Genomic DNA, 14532 nt, shown 5'->3' with positions numbered 1-14532 from the left:
CCCCATGCGGTCATCAGAAGCAGTAGCTCTTGTTGCTACCGCTCACTAGTGTACACTGGTTTGGATTCAACTTCAACATTTTTATCCTATCATAATTCCCTCACTTTAAAATGACTAGTTGTAGCATATAGCCTACTGTGGTCCCCCCCCCCCCCCCCACATAGGCCTAGGGGACTGTATAAAATGTCCTTGTAGTCATTGGCTACTTTAAGTGGGTGCTGTGTGAGTTTTAATTGGCAATACATTTGATTGAACGCAAGATGTCACCACAGGCCGTCTGAATCCTCAAATACTTCTTTTGCCTGGTCTCCTTCCCCTGGTAACCGCTCATTGTACCGCGTCTAGACCTTTTCTAAGCATCAAAACAAAACGTTTCCCCACAGATTTTGGCCAGGGACCCACAGGAAGAGAGGAAAGGAGCGGTTTCAGCCGCTTATTCTCTCCGGAGGGACTTCATTGTGTTGAAGTGTTGTTAATCATATACTGATGCCAGAGACACTTTCCCTGAACTTTTGACTCCATAGCCTGGACTCCGGTCGGTCACTCTCTGCAGACACCATGACTGCGATCAGTGTCAAGGTAAGCCGATTCACTTATCACATTTAAACTGTATGGCCTTGTAATGCTAATAAACGCAAAACGGGTTTTCACATTTGCAGCACAAATTGATATTCAAATGTATCCGAAGCGTAGGGGAAAGGGGGGGTTTATCGTAAAAGTCTGCGTTAATTGGCCCAAGATCATTTGCATGTGGTCTGCTAATGATGGAAGTAACAACATGCTGTGCAGTGTTTTTTCCACGCAGCACGAGTTTCAGGACTCACACAGTCTGAGTGCTGTGCAAGTAGGCTATCACAACAAGGACGTTGTTTTCCTGTAGGACATGAGGAAGCATTCACAAAACGCCCAAGTGTACTTTATAACGACCAAAACTGATTAAATGTTGATGTTTGCTGCCCTGCTGCAACTCCTCGCTTTTCTTACGAGTGTGAGTTTATCAAGGTGAGGAAGCTGTCTAGGAGATGTTTCACTCTGGCGGGGCATCGACCTATTTTGGATCTGTGTTGAACGTGTTTGTCAACAACTTAGCCTACATAAATTAAATGTTCATCTTTGCTTTCTTCCTCCTCGATCAATGATGTCAACCTACTATAGGCTTTACTGTGTCCCATAGACTCAAATTGCGGGCCCCCGATAGGGCGCCGAGTGGCCCCGAGCATTTTAATTCACACTGAAAACTAACAAATAACGTTTGACTGAGCTCCAGCTGAATTGTCAAATATCGCCACCTATTCGCTGCCCATGCAGGCACTTATGTACATAACTTAACCTGAGTATCCTCTGTGTGTGCAGTGCACAAAGTCGACATGTTTGGTTGATTTTCTTTTTGGAGAGATCCTTTATTGATTTGTTTGGGAAGAGGGTTTACTCTGAACAGATTTGAGAACCAACTGAATTTCTACATTTTTTCTTTGTTTTCATTGTATACCTCCAATACCCTGGATTTGTATTGGACTTCCCCTGTGTTCACATTGTCACTGATTATTTCTTTGATTATTTGTTTGCATTCTGCTTGGTGGTTCAGATTGACGCTATGTGGGTTCTGGCATTGGTTCATGGCAGTGGAAAAATCTTAAATGTTAAAATGGTCAGAGTCAACTCCAGCTGGCACCCCAAAAACCTACAATCTGCTACAGAAACAATATATATATATATTATTAATGTTGTTTAGCGGCCCCTGGCCTCCTGTCATTTTGCAAAAGTGCCCCCCAGGCAAAGCAAGTTGAGTATCCCTGCCATAGACTGTATTATAGTCCCCCTGCTGAACATTATTGATGAATGGAGTTCATTGGGCAGCTCTTACTGAGATTAATCTTTTAGCTCTTGAGCCTCATGCATAGCCGATACAATCACATACTGTATATATTTGGTGTCTTGGTCATCCAAGTTAGACATTTTGGCAGCAGTGGGGAGTCAAAACAACTCTGATTCCCATCTGTAACCACAACATTATGGACTTGTCTGCACTCTTCGCTGCGATTTACTTTCTCTGGTGTTCAGTTCGCATAAACCTCTCCAAACATGCTTGGTGTGAATGCACCCTTGTAGAAAACAAACATGAATGGGTGGAGGACGTTTTTTTTTTGTTTTTTTTTATGCAAAACTTTTAATGCAAAACGAGATAATGGCAGTGTCTTGAATCCTCCATGTCATATAGGTCAATGGTGAAGGATGCTCTTCACCACAGAAGAAACCCCGCCCCCACTTCCTGGAAGTCCTGGTCCGCAGCCTGATCATCCTGTGCACGGCCCTGTCCATCGTCCTCTCCTCCATAGCCGTGTGTGATGGCAACTGGCTCCAGACCCCCGGCGGACGCATGTTTGGCCTCTGGCACTTCTGCACCGCGGACGCAGGGGCGACTGGAACCAACGGTGCTTTGGTCGGTCGCGATGCCAGAACAGCAGCCAGGGATCTGCTGGATCACGGCCAAGCCGCCCTGGTGAGAAAGCCAGCCTTCTCTAACTGCACCACCCAGCTGAGTCAGTCCGGAGTGGAGGTGGGGCTGGGCCTGTGTCGCGCTGTGTCCTCCCTGGCCGTGGTAGCGGCCATGTTCGGTCTGGAGCTCCAGGTGATGTCCCAGGTGAGCGAGGGCCAGGACGCGGCTCGCCGATGGTGCCTGGGGTCAGTTCTGGTGCTGGCGGCAGCGTCCATGTCCGCGACGGGCGTCGTCGTGTTCGTGGCTCTGCTCCAGGGCATTGCGTCGCCGATGGCCTTCACCCTCACCTTCTGGTGCCAGTTCACTACAGTCTTCCTCTTCTTCCTCAATGGAATGGCAGCCCGCCACATCCATCACATGAGAGTGACAGCTCCGTCTAGTGGCATCCTGGAGAAATGCTAGGAGTGATGCTTCTGGTGAAGCAAGACCGGAGGCGCATGGGAGTGAGGTGAAGTTCTGGGTCAGTTTTATAAGTTCCTAACTAATGATTAAAGTGATATTTCGCTTTGGTTGATTATTGGCAATTTTCTTTAGCATGCATAGCTCCATCTCAATTTGTGAGCAGGGTGGCGTAGAGATTAGGGAGACGTCCTTAAATTGGTTCAATCCCCAGTGACACTGAATGCCTACCAGCCTTCAGTGAAAAGGTGAAGCTGTTCCAGTGGTGGTTGCCTGTTAAAACCCTCATAAACATATGCATGCTGGAAGGTAAAACATGTTCTGAAAAGTTGTTTTGAGAAACCGCAAAGTTAGCAAATGGCTGTTAGCTGAACTGACTGCAAGTCAGTGTTGAGTCCATAGTTCTCCTCCCTTGAGTTTTGGTTTTGGTTTCCCTTGAGTAGCCATCAATAGAAATCAATGCAATGGACAGTAATGAATGTCTGAGTGGATGATTAGATAGTCATAGACTACCCAGGGCGTGTCTGTGTTATGTGCTATATTCAAATGTGAACACTTTTCTGCAGCACTTTTTGTTGTACATAAATATTCTTTCTTTATTGGACTGACTGCACTGTTTCAAATATTATGTTCCTTAAGAGTTCAAATAAAACTGATATCTTTACATTTTGTCCAGGTGCTTTAAATCTTTCTTATCCTCGTAGCGAAATCGTCTAGTTGGTTGGTGACTTTCAGGATGTTTCAGAATCATGTTTCTGTCCCAATGTTCAATTTTAAATATTTAAGTGGACCAGGAGACTATATATATTGGATTATTCTACACTAAATTTAGGTAGCTGGCTTTTCAAGGTGGACCATTTGCATTCAAATGAAAATTGCTGTGTTTGTGCGTGATTTATCATTTCCTGTTTCTGATAGTTGTCACCTGCACTTTCTCTCCCTGTTAGTGCACATATACAAATTAATGACTATGATTGAAGGTCAATTGATAAGGGAAGGCTTTGCAATAGAAGTATCTCTCCTCTGTCGTGTGTAGACCTATTCATTATCAGTAGACTATTACAAGAAGACTATTATGTTGCGTGATTTCGTTTGTTTCTTGTGTTTTTAGGACACCCACACTCAAAGTGTTATTTCTAAACAGCCACATCTCGTTTGGGACATGTATTTGATGTTGATAACATGACTGAACTTTCCACCCAAAAAATAGATGACATTTTTGTAGGCTTAACCAGAAATCGCCGCCATGTTGGTTCATCAGGGGAAAAGTCTATGGGGTTTTAGAATGGGGATTTCAAAAGTTATATGGGAGCGTGGAGTTGGGTTCAGCAGGATAATCTTCACGATCGTTAATCACTGTTATGCCTTTTGAAGCGTTAAAAAAAAATCACGTTTAAAAAAAACACATTTACGTTCCAAGTCATAAAAGTTATTAACGTTTGTGAAGATTATCCTGCTGAACACAAATTCGCCATAAACTTTTGTTAACCACAGACCTTATTTTATGCATTTAAGTGAAATCCCCATTCTAAAACCCCATTCACTTTTCCCGAACCCAGGCTGGACTCATTCCTATAGGTGTTCTATAGGAGGAGTGCACAGTTTACTGATACCACGTTACAAGACTTCTGGGTAATGAAGTCTTTGAAACATTCAGAAAACCAGTAATCCATGCTGCCACTTGGGACTGCCAAAATGTTTTGAAGAATGCACACTGTTCTCATAACAACACATGACTGGTTATGACTGTACTGCAGTGTTTATTATCCTCAAGTTCATCTGCCTTTGCAACTCAAATGAAACGGTGCAACAACTTATACACAATTCTTGCAAAACATTTCATGGTTAAACATCAATACAATAGACACGTTATGAGTCAATAAATAACTCAAAGCCATCAAAGTGCAATGTTATAGGGGGCACGGTGGCGCAGAGGTAGCACTGTCACCTCACAGCAAGAAGGTCCTGGGTTGGATTCCCATCTGGGACACTGAGGGTGTGTCCTTAGTGCCTACGGCCTTTCTGTGCGGAGTTTGGATGTTCTCCCCGAGCTTCCTCCAGATAGGAACCCCCCCCCCGCAAAAAAAGAGTGCAATATTAGCAATATACTTTTCCTGTAAAACTTTACAATAGACAGGAGATGTCACTGGTGTGTCTGCATCATGTCTTAACTGGTTTTGTTTTTGTGAGGCCACCTTTTGCCTTGGTCTCAGTTCTAAATACACAGGATGTGATGTTAAGATCCAGAGTGCTGGGGACTCTGCATGGCAGGGGCGTCGTCCTCCCTGAGCCGAGCTTGCGCCTGACCGCATACCAAGATTTATTAAGATTAAGATTTATTGGATGTTAATTTGAAATGTGTATTTTATCTTTTTTACTGGTCTTTGGTCATTTTCTCCGCAGCACGACAAGCAATGAGGGGATTCCACCTGTAGAAACCTGTGGATCTAAGGGTCCCCAAACGTCTATGCACTGAGGAGTTGGCTGTTAAAGGGTTTAGTACAGAGCTCCTGCAGACAGATCTACATCTCTGTTGTTAAAGGGTTTAGTACAGAGCTCCTGCAGACACATCTACATCTCTGTTGTTAAAGGGTTTAGTACAGAGCTCCTGCAGACACATCTACATCTCTGTTGTTAAAGGGTTTAGTACAGAGCTCCTGCAGACACATCTACATCTCTGTTGTTAAAGGGTTTAGTACAGAGCTCCTGCAGACACATCTACATCTCTGTTGTTAAAGGGTTTAGTACAGAGCTCCTGCAGACACATCTACATCTCTGTTGTTAAATGGTTTAGTACAGAGCTCCTGCAGACACATCTACATCTCTGTTGTTAAAGGGTTTAGTACAGAGCTCCTGCAGACACATCTACATCTCTGTTGTTAAAGGGTTTAGTACAGAGCTCCTCAGGACAGATCTACATCTCTGTTAAAGGGTTTAGTACAGAGCTCCTCAGGACAGATCTACATCTCTGTTAAAGGGTTTAGTACAGAGCTCCTCAGGACAGATCTACATCTCTGTTAAAGGGTTTAGTACAGAGCTCCTGCAGACAGATGATCTACATCTCTGTTGTTAAAGGGTTTAGTACAGAGCTCCTCACGACAGATCTCCATCTCTGTTGACCCTTAAGAAACACAGCCTGCATGGAGAAGACCCTTCGTGGTTGAAATGTGTCACATGATTTATTTGCGCCTCGACGATTAGATAATTTGAAGACGTAGCACGTTTTACAAACCACTGTGTGTACGATTTATTCAGTAGAATCTTGTCGCTATGTCTCTTTTGTTTTGTGATCATTAAGAAACCAGAATTATCCTGACCATTGAGAAAGACTGTTTATGGCCTATTTTGGTCTTGAATATAGGAATACGACTGGGTCTCGACCTCCTTTGGCCCTGGTCTTGACTCAAACTCAACTCATCCTGGTCTTGAAACTGGCTTGTAGGCGACCTAAGTGGTCTGGATTACAGTCCTGTTTCCAGCTACACCAGACCGGACGGGCTTGTGGCGGGTCTTTTGTTGAGCAGCAGAGAGACGTTGGTGACGCCTCCCCCACTCTGGCTCATGGAGCCCTGCTGTCTCCTGGGCTCCACCTGCAGACGCTGCTTCAGCCTCCACCTCCGCCACCTCCTCTGGATCTCATTCTGCACCTGCGCCACCAGCGGGAAGAGGCTCGCTTTCATGATTTAGAATTTAATTGACTCATTATATAAAAATGAAAAGTGTATCATGTTGGTAATGCTGATTAGATGCAGTAGCTTGCAAGTTGTTGTCAAACTTTGTGTTGCATAGCAAGGAGAATGATGTCATGCTCTTCTTTGCGCACTTTGACCTCTTGCTCTCTTGTCACTAGTGAGGCTCATATTTTCTGGTGATTTAATGATATTTAACAAACTGTTTTTCAAATACACACAAAGGCAACACAAAGCTCGTGCTTTCAGACAAAGGGACAGATCAGCAGCATATTTTGATTGTGGGGACTGAAGAATAAGGTCTTACCTCTCCATTTAGAAAGCAGTACAAAACTGCTACAACCGAGCCCTGGAACAGCAAATACACAAATGTTGGGAAAGTTTGCTGAGCGTGCATGTTCCTTTTTTAGCCAACTTCCTGCTTCATACTCAGTGACAACGCCTGAGCGTTGCCACGGCAACAACCAGTGGACTTTCCATTAACAAGCAACAGGCCTACTTCACTAACAGCCTGTCCCCCCCCCCCCCCCCCCCCCATCCAGCTAGAAGACAACCAACCCCCAGTAACCATAGAAACAAAGTATCAGCTGATTGCTGAAAGCACTATGCTGTACCTGAGTGGAGGCAAAAGCCAGCTCAATTAAGTTCCATATTTCATAGGACTGGTCGTCGGCTTTATGTGGAAGGAAGGCAAAGAGGATGTAGTGTAAACCGAAGAGCGTCACCAGCAGAAATGATGACTTGGCAAGTTTCCTGGTATTAAGAAAGGACACACACACACACACACACACACACACACACACACACACACACACACACACACACACAGAAATAGTATTATCAATAGCTCTGATTAGGGATCAATAGTATTCTGCCTGAATGGCCACAGCATGAAAGGCTATTACAAACAATATAGCTGGGCAGACTACTGACCTGTAGAGGGCGAATTCATTGCCAGGCAATGGCATGTCCTGTGTCCTCAGCTTGGCCACCAGTATTCTTACAATACACAGGAAAAATGACAAATTCACCTGTAAAACACATCGAGGAGACGGTATGATTTCTTGTGTTCTCACTGACAATCTAAACTGAACTAAAAATAATCAATGCATATTTTATAGCACTTTTCAAAGACTGTTTACAAAGCGCCTAACAGTCAATCGAAACATGTTCAATAAAGGAAATAATACAAATAAAAGACTACAGGATATATTTAAAGAAAGGGTAAAGAAAGCAAAAATCTAAAAGTAATGTCTCATCAGGTCTATACGGTTTAAGAAGAGACTTAAAAGATGATGCTCATTGCGAACCTAAGCGCCTGATTTTTGTCGTGCAATTAGGGCAAAGGTTAAGTTGGTACTGACTATAATAAAGAGCAGGACAGGAACTCTGAGAATCCACCAGATCCACTCGTGCCTGCTAGTCTCCCAGCATCTAGTACACACACACACACACACACACACACACACACACACACACAGTCAGCTGTACTCGTCAGTGTACTCCTGTCAATCAAATTGTCCATGTGAATATGCGCTGATCCTACCCGTCATCCTCGTGAAGGTACCTGGCACAGCTCCAGCCTACTATAAGAACCACTGGAGACCCTGAGAGGAAAGAGAAGCACAGAGCGGTTTGTTCCCAGTGTGAGGAGATACAACTAGGAAATATATGATGGGGATTTAAGTTTCATTTAGGATCCCCATTTATGGGGTTCATGATGCAACAGCTACTCTTCCTGGGGTCCACGCACAAAACATAAAATCAAGACCTGAAACTGAACATTTGCTTACATTGCACTTCACTATTTCAGTGCAGTGTCTTTCTTTACATTGCTTATTCTCGTAGTGGGCACAGAAGAAAAAATTAAATATGACAATCAACAAAAGGTGAAATTAAGAAAAAAAGACAAAATAAATAAAATAGAAGAAACAAACATTGTCTGAACATTGTTCGACTGTGTTTTAAATAGATGAAATCAAAGAATAAAATCAAATAATTAAAGGCGTTTTGCGGTGTTAGACAAAATATGTTAAGAGGTGGTTTTTGCATTAACAAAATTTAAGGTAGCTACTACTACTACTACAGTACTATTGTTACTACTGTACTGCAAGTGGCATAGCTGTGTAACACTTACTGTAGCCAAGCCATTACAGCAAGAGAGGGAATGTGAAAGGGACAGGGAGTGATAAAGACAAGAGACAGACAAAGAGAGCAGGAAGATTAAAAGAAGAATGAAACATATAGAGAAACAGAACACTTCTTCTTCTTCTGCTCTTCTGGTGAAAAATGAGCAGCGAGAGCGAGGTCCGGTCGACCAGACGTACCCCAGGCCAGGATGATGTAGCACCACAAGCGCCTCCTCCGGGAGAACAGAGAGGCGCTGCTGACCAGGCTGTACAGGTAGTGGCCCTCTGCCAGCAGCCAGCTGTAGTTGGCCATGATGCAGTAGTTGGTGAGCGCAGTTGCAAGTTTACAGCTCGCCTGCAGAGGGGAGCAGAGGACAGAGGATGAATGCGTCAGTAAAGCTATAGTCACTGCGGTCAGTGGCAAGGGTCATTCATGAACTGAACTGAGAATGCATGGTGAATCCCAGCTCAGGTCCTGCAGTTGGAGTGTGAATGTGAATGTCACCAAGGAAACAGAATGCGGATTGAATTGGAATTGAGTTTCGCTAAAATATTATAAATCAAACATTATGAATCAAATAAAAGAAATAAATCAAATACATTCATTCATAATGTATGGATTACAATTATGTTCATTTTATGATATTTGGTATTGATAAAATACAACAATATGTACAGTACATGTAGATAAGTGGCAAGGCAAAAAAACAACAACATAGGTTGAGGCCACGTCTCGTCATAGATGCCGGTTTAGCTGGCTCAGCCTGGCTGGGGGCGTGGTCAGGGTGGGGTAAAAACCCCTGTTCTATCCATTCAGCAAAGTTAGAATTTAGCTGATAGCCCAGCCCAGGCAGACACGACCGGGGATTTAACCACCGCGGTAAACACACATCTGAGCAGACGTCTTGTGTTCTGCTCTAGAACCCCCACACCTGTAGTTTAGAGCCGCAGCACCGTCTTTTGGTGAGTCAGCCCATGAGATATATGGGCGGTTTTACCCCACTCGCGCGCCAGCCATTTAACATTTTGTGGGCGTTCCCAGACTTGCGGACTGTCTCTATGGGATTTTAATTCAATTCCAATTCCAGTTTCCTGTAGGTTCTTTCAAATTACAATTCCTCTCCTAACGAATAACGTTTTTCCTAATTAAGATATGTTTTCCCTCCATGTGTGACACAAATCTGATGTTTTTAGTGCAGTGTGACCAAAACCCCACATGGAATCAGAATCTGATTTTCACTTCCTACATGTGATCGATATCAGACCTGTGGCCATGCGACCCCATAGTCTGAACTGTCAGATCTGAATGCATGTGTTTTGTTTTTCACGTCACTCTCCATGGGAGAGATTACTCTCATCGCAACTCTGCGTCCGTTTGAGCAGAAACACCGGGAGAAAGATGACTCAGGCAGCCAGTAGAGAGACAGCAAGATCACAGATTTAGCTCATTTAGTGTTGGGGCAGAAACTAGAGGGAGCAAATTGCAATCGACTAGTGTCTGAAACAACTAGCTCGCCGTCAGCCAGAGACGAAGAAGAAATCGGTGAAATCAACGGCTACTGTTGAACACCCCTGAATCTTTTCTTTGTTTGATTGAATACCTTGTCAATGTAAGTGTTAAAGTCATGAAAGTATACCGGCATTAGACTAAAGTGATCCCATTTGTCTCAGGCTGAAAATACAATCCTTCCCTTAGGACAGGGATGCTTGCCTGCTTGCTTTGCCTGGGGGCCACTTTCGTGAAATGATAGAAGGCCAGGGGCCAGTTAATAAACAAACAATATACATTTTTCTGTAGCGGATTGTAGGTTTTTGGGGTGTCAGCCGGAGTTTAGTCTGACAATGTTGTGCACACCGGATAGTTAGTTAAGTTAGTTAGGTTAAGTACATACATACTGTAAGTGCCTGCGTAGCGAGCAGACGGCGGTATTTGGCAATTTAGCAGCTAAATCATAGATTATTGAAAGACATTCCATATTCCAGACTGAAATGCTATAACAGAAGTGGAGTATTGGCCAGAATGACATGAACATTTGGACACTTATTCAGCGGGTATAAGTGTACCCGCCCCCCCCCCCCCCCCCCCCCCTCCTCCTTTTTTTTTTTTGCAATTCCATCGCAGGCCACACAGGGGGCCCATGGGCCGCAACTGCCTTAGGAACTAACTGACAAGTTTCCTTGAGTCAGAATAGCTCAATGTCCCATCTCTTGTTTCTTAAGCAGGAGGCTACTTGATGAAGAAGGAGAGCACTGCGTGGACAGTGTGAGGGGGTTGTAAGCACCGGGTAGACGCCACAGTGAAAGTGGTCCTCAGACGAGAAAAGAACAGAGTCCCTGATGAAGATGAGCGCTGCTCTGAGGATGAAGGAGAGGAAGAGCTGGATGTGGACAAAGTTCCGCGTGCAGTGGAGTCTCCTGGGGGAAGAGGACATGAGAAAAACAACAAGACATCTGTAATTGTTGAGTTAAAAAAAATGGTGACAGAAGTTGGAAGAGGAAGTGTAAACAGTTTGGATATATTCATCTTCTTGAAGAGTTCTTTTGGGAAGCTTTCTCAACCATAACTCAAAACGCCAGCCAACATTTTAAGTGTAAACAAACCTTCTACACTCAGCTGAAAAATGCACGTTTGGTTATAATAAACTGTAAATGTTGATAAAGTAAACAATTATAGTAAACTAAACAAAGTCTTCAATCAATAAATCACTGTATCAAAAAAGGTTTAAGATGTCATATAGTACAGCAAATACAGATGAGCTGTTCATTGATTCTACGTGAGAAGTTTGTGCATCACTGACCTGAAGACACAGAGTATGGTGACAGCGATGGTGAGGGATGCGAGAGAGACAGCGTAGCCGGCTGAGTACATGGCCCTCACATACAGGAAGTACCTCTGGGACCTGAGCGCCTGGGGAAACGTATCAATGTCTTTATTAGGTCACTCTGACTCCTGGTCATGGAATCGATTCTACATCTATTCCGATTCCAAATGAAAATCAACACAAAATGTTGTTGGGTTTTACACCGGTTGGCATTCAACCAATGAGTGAACTTGAATTCCTCCCCTCCCGCCAACCAAACCACTTGTTGTAAAATGGATGAAACTGAGGAAATCAAACACAGATTAGGCCTAAATCAGAATGAATTGATTACAATTTTGTTGAAATGAAACAGCTTCTTCGATTCCCAGACGTTGGCGTCGAGACTGCAACAGGAGTCGACTCCAATTCCTTTTATAGAATCGACCTGATGGAATCAAGAATCGATCCTTTTGGAGTGGACTCTCCATCCCTATTAGAAACACAATCAGCTGTTCCCATCAAGTGTTGCCCCAGAGCTGTGGACCTCCAATATGGCCACCAGAGTGTGTTATATCACCTGAAACCCCTATGTGTGTATTACCATAATATGTGTGTATCCTCTGAAGGAGACAGAGACAGTGAGAAAGACAGAGACAAACGGAGAAAGTGTGACTGAGTCATGTAGATCACTGTCTATCATCTAAATCACACCGGCTAAGCACTGCTGTCCTCCCAACAGGAAGACTGCACTCAGCAGGGCCGGGGAGACACTGAGAAAAACCAGAACACACGCACGCACGCACGCACGCACGCACGCACGCACGCACGCACGCACGCACGCACACACACACACGCACGCACGCACGCACACACACACACACACACACACACACACACACACACACACACACACACACACATTTTTATTCCACTTCTCCCCAATCCAAACACAAAGTGGGATTTGAATGGTCCTAGATGGTGCTTGACGGCAGTCAACTCGTCTCCACAGTTTACATAAATGTAATATTATTTCACACCAGCCGATGGTTAAGTGGAGACATAAGCTGCACAGTAGCAGAACTCTTCAACACTTTTAGTTTTCCTTGTAAGAGGAATACCACTGCCAGAGACAACAGCACTGCCATCCGTCTCTCTGGAGGATGAACGCCGCCAGCTGAGATGGTGCCATCATGCCATGGCGCTCTCTCCTGTCCTCCACTCCCTCTTCTGGGAATAACTTAGGACTGCCTTCATTATGGAAAACATCTACCATCATACCGGTCCCCAAGAAACCTTGCCCCTAAGAAATCACTTTGGACCCGTTGCACTCACCTCCTCAATATTAACTAGAAAAGTACACTCAGTAGAGTGCAGATCTCCGCCAGGCACCGCTACGCCTAACCATGGCCAAATCGAAACCCAACTGGAGTCAGACGGATAACACACACACACACACACACGGTACACACACACACACACACACACACACACACACACACACACACACACACACACACACACACACACACACACACACACACACACACACGTACGTACGCACTCTCTCTCTCTTTCTCACTCACAAACTCACTCACTCACTCACTCACTCACTCACTCACTCACTCACACACATGACCGAACACATGATCTCCTAGCAGAGATGATTCAATTTCTGGGAAAATGGGTTCTCCACTCCATCTTCCCAGCTGTCAGACCACATCTGGACCTTACCAGTTTGCCTACTGGACCAATTGAGGGACTGAGGATGCTGTGGCATGCCTCCTTCACTCCGTGCTCCAACACCTGGAAGCACCATGCAACTCCATCCAGATCCTATTCAGCGACTTCAGTTCTGCTTTCAACACCATCCAGCACCACCAGGTGATCAGGAAACTCCACCACCTCAACGTCTCTCCACTCCTCATCCACTGGCTTCACAGCTTCCTCACCAACAGACCACAAGCAAGCCATCAGAGTGGGTAGAGTAAGATCTTCCTCCACCATCATCACCACCAGCTCAGCTCAGCTCAGTGGCCTTGTGGTCTGAGTGTCCGCCCTGAGACTGGGAGGTCGTGAGTTCGATCCCCGGCCGAGTCATACCAAAGACTATAAAAATGGGACCCATTGCCTCCCTGCTTGGCACTCAGCATCAAAGGGTTGGAATTGGGGGGTTAAATCACCATGTGATTCCCGAGCGCGGCGCACGCTGCCGCTCACCGCTCCCCCAGGGGATGGGTCAAATGCGGAGAACAAATTTCACACATTGTGTGACAATCAGTGGGACTTTACCTTTACCTTTACCAACACCGGAGCCCCACAGGGCTGTGTGTGCTGAGCCCCTTCCTGTACACACTACTACACCAACAACTGCACCAGCCCCGCACTCATCACCACATAGGCCTTCAAATACTCTGACGACATAACCATACTTATCTCCACACTCCTCAACGACAATAACTCTGTACCAGCACTCCATATCCCACTTTACACAATGGTGCACAGAGAACGATCTCATCACCAAAACCAAGCACCGCACCACGGGGGACAGAGCCTTTGCCATCGCTGCCCCAACCCTCTGGAACTCTCTGCCCCTCAATATCAGAAACTCTGACTCACTCACCTCCTTCAAAACCCAACTCAAATCCCACCTCTTCAAAACAGCCTACAATATCTGACTTCTACCTCTAACCACCATTCCATCTCTGCAATCTATTGATTTGTATTTGTTTTCGTTCTTGTTATTTAGTTTTGTTTACTGTATCACTTTCTATGTATTGTAAAGCGTCTTTGAGTTCCCCAGAAAAGCGCTATATAAAACTTATGTATTATTATTATTATTATTATAAACGCTACCAAGACAAAATAAATGTCAGTCACAAACTCCAGTTCACACTATGCATCAATAATGAAACTGTTGAACTGGTTAACTTCTTCAAATATGTCAGACAATAAACTGAGTTTTGATCAACACAGCACTGCCTGACATCGAAAAACGCAGCCAGCAAACACTTCCTGCC

The 14532-nt window shown here is 44.7% G+C and overlaps 1 protein-coding gene and 1 pseudogene across 2 annotated transcripts in view; one reads left to right on the top strand and one right to left on the bottom strand.

Annotated features, from left to right (window-relative positions):
- The first annotated feature begins 418 nt into the window (after positions 1 to 418).
- tmem37 (transmembrane protein 37) lies at positions 419 to 3453 on the top strand. The gene is made up of 2 exons (XM_083639411.1): positions 419 to 579; positions 2219 to 3453. Exons 1-2 carry the CDS (start codon positions 559 to 561, stop codon positions 2897 to 2899), a joined length of 702 nt encoding a protein of 233 aa, XP_083495537.1. The 5' UTR covers positions 419 to 558; the 3' UTR covers positions 2900 to 3453.
- Positions 3454 to 6375: 2922 nt separating this feature from the next.
- LOC310777926 (secretin receptor-like) overlaps positions 6376 to 14532 on the bottom strand; it is a 19950-nt pseudogene continuing 11793 nt past the window's right edge. The window contains exons 5-13 of the transcript in view: positions 11513 to 11622; positions 10997 to 11129; positions 8913 to 9069; positions 8132 to 8192; positions 7950 to 8019; positions 7519 to 7616; positions 7200 to 7338; positions 6893 to 6934; positions 6376 to 6543 (exon numbers count right to left, since the gene is read on the bottom strand). The product of the transcript in view is annotated as a secretin receptor-like (transcript). The remainder of the gene's footprint in view (positions 6544 to 6892; positions 6935 to 7199; positions 7339 to 7518; positions 7617 to 7949; positions 8020 to 8131; positions 8193 to 8912; positions 9070 to 10996; positions 11130 to 11512; positions 11623 to 14532) is intronic.

Source organism: Poromitra crassiceps (genome assembly GCF_964638095.1).
Source record: "Poromitra crassiceps genome assembly, chromosome: 6".
Classification (NCBI taxonomy): Eukaryota; Metazoa; Chordata; class Actinopteri; order Beryciformes; family Melamphaidae; genus Poromitra; species Poromitra crassiceps.
This window is presented reverse-complemented; position numbering and strand designations above follow the sequence as displayed.

Bases quoted from the DNA above. Each gene is read 5' to 3' on its own strand.
- tmem37 (XM_083639411.1), top strand. From the start codon at position 559: ATGACTGCGATCAGTGTCAAG. The intron at 580-2,218 runs GTAAGCCGATTC...CATGTCATATAG, and splicing joins TGACTGCGATCAGTGTCAAG to GTCAATGGTGAAGGATGCTC.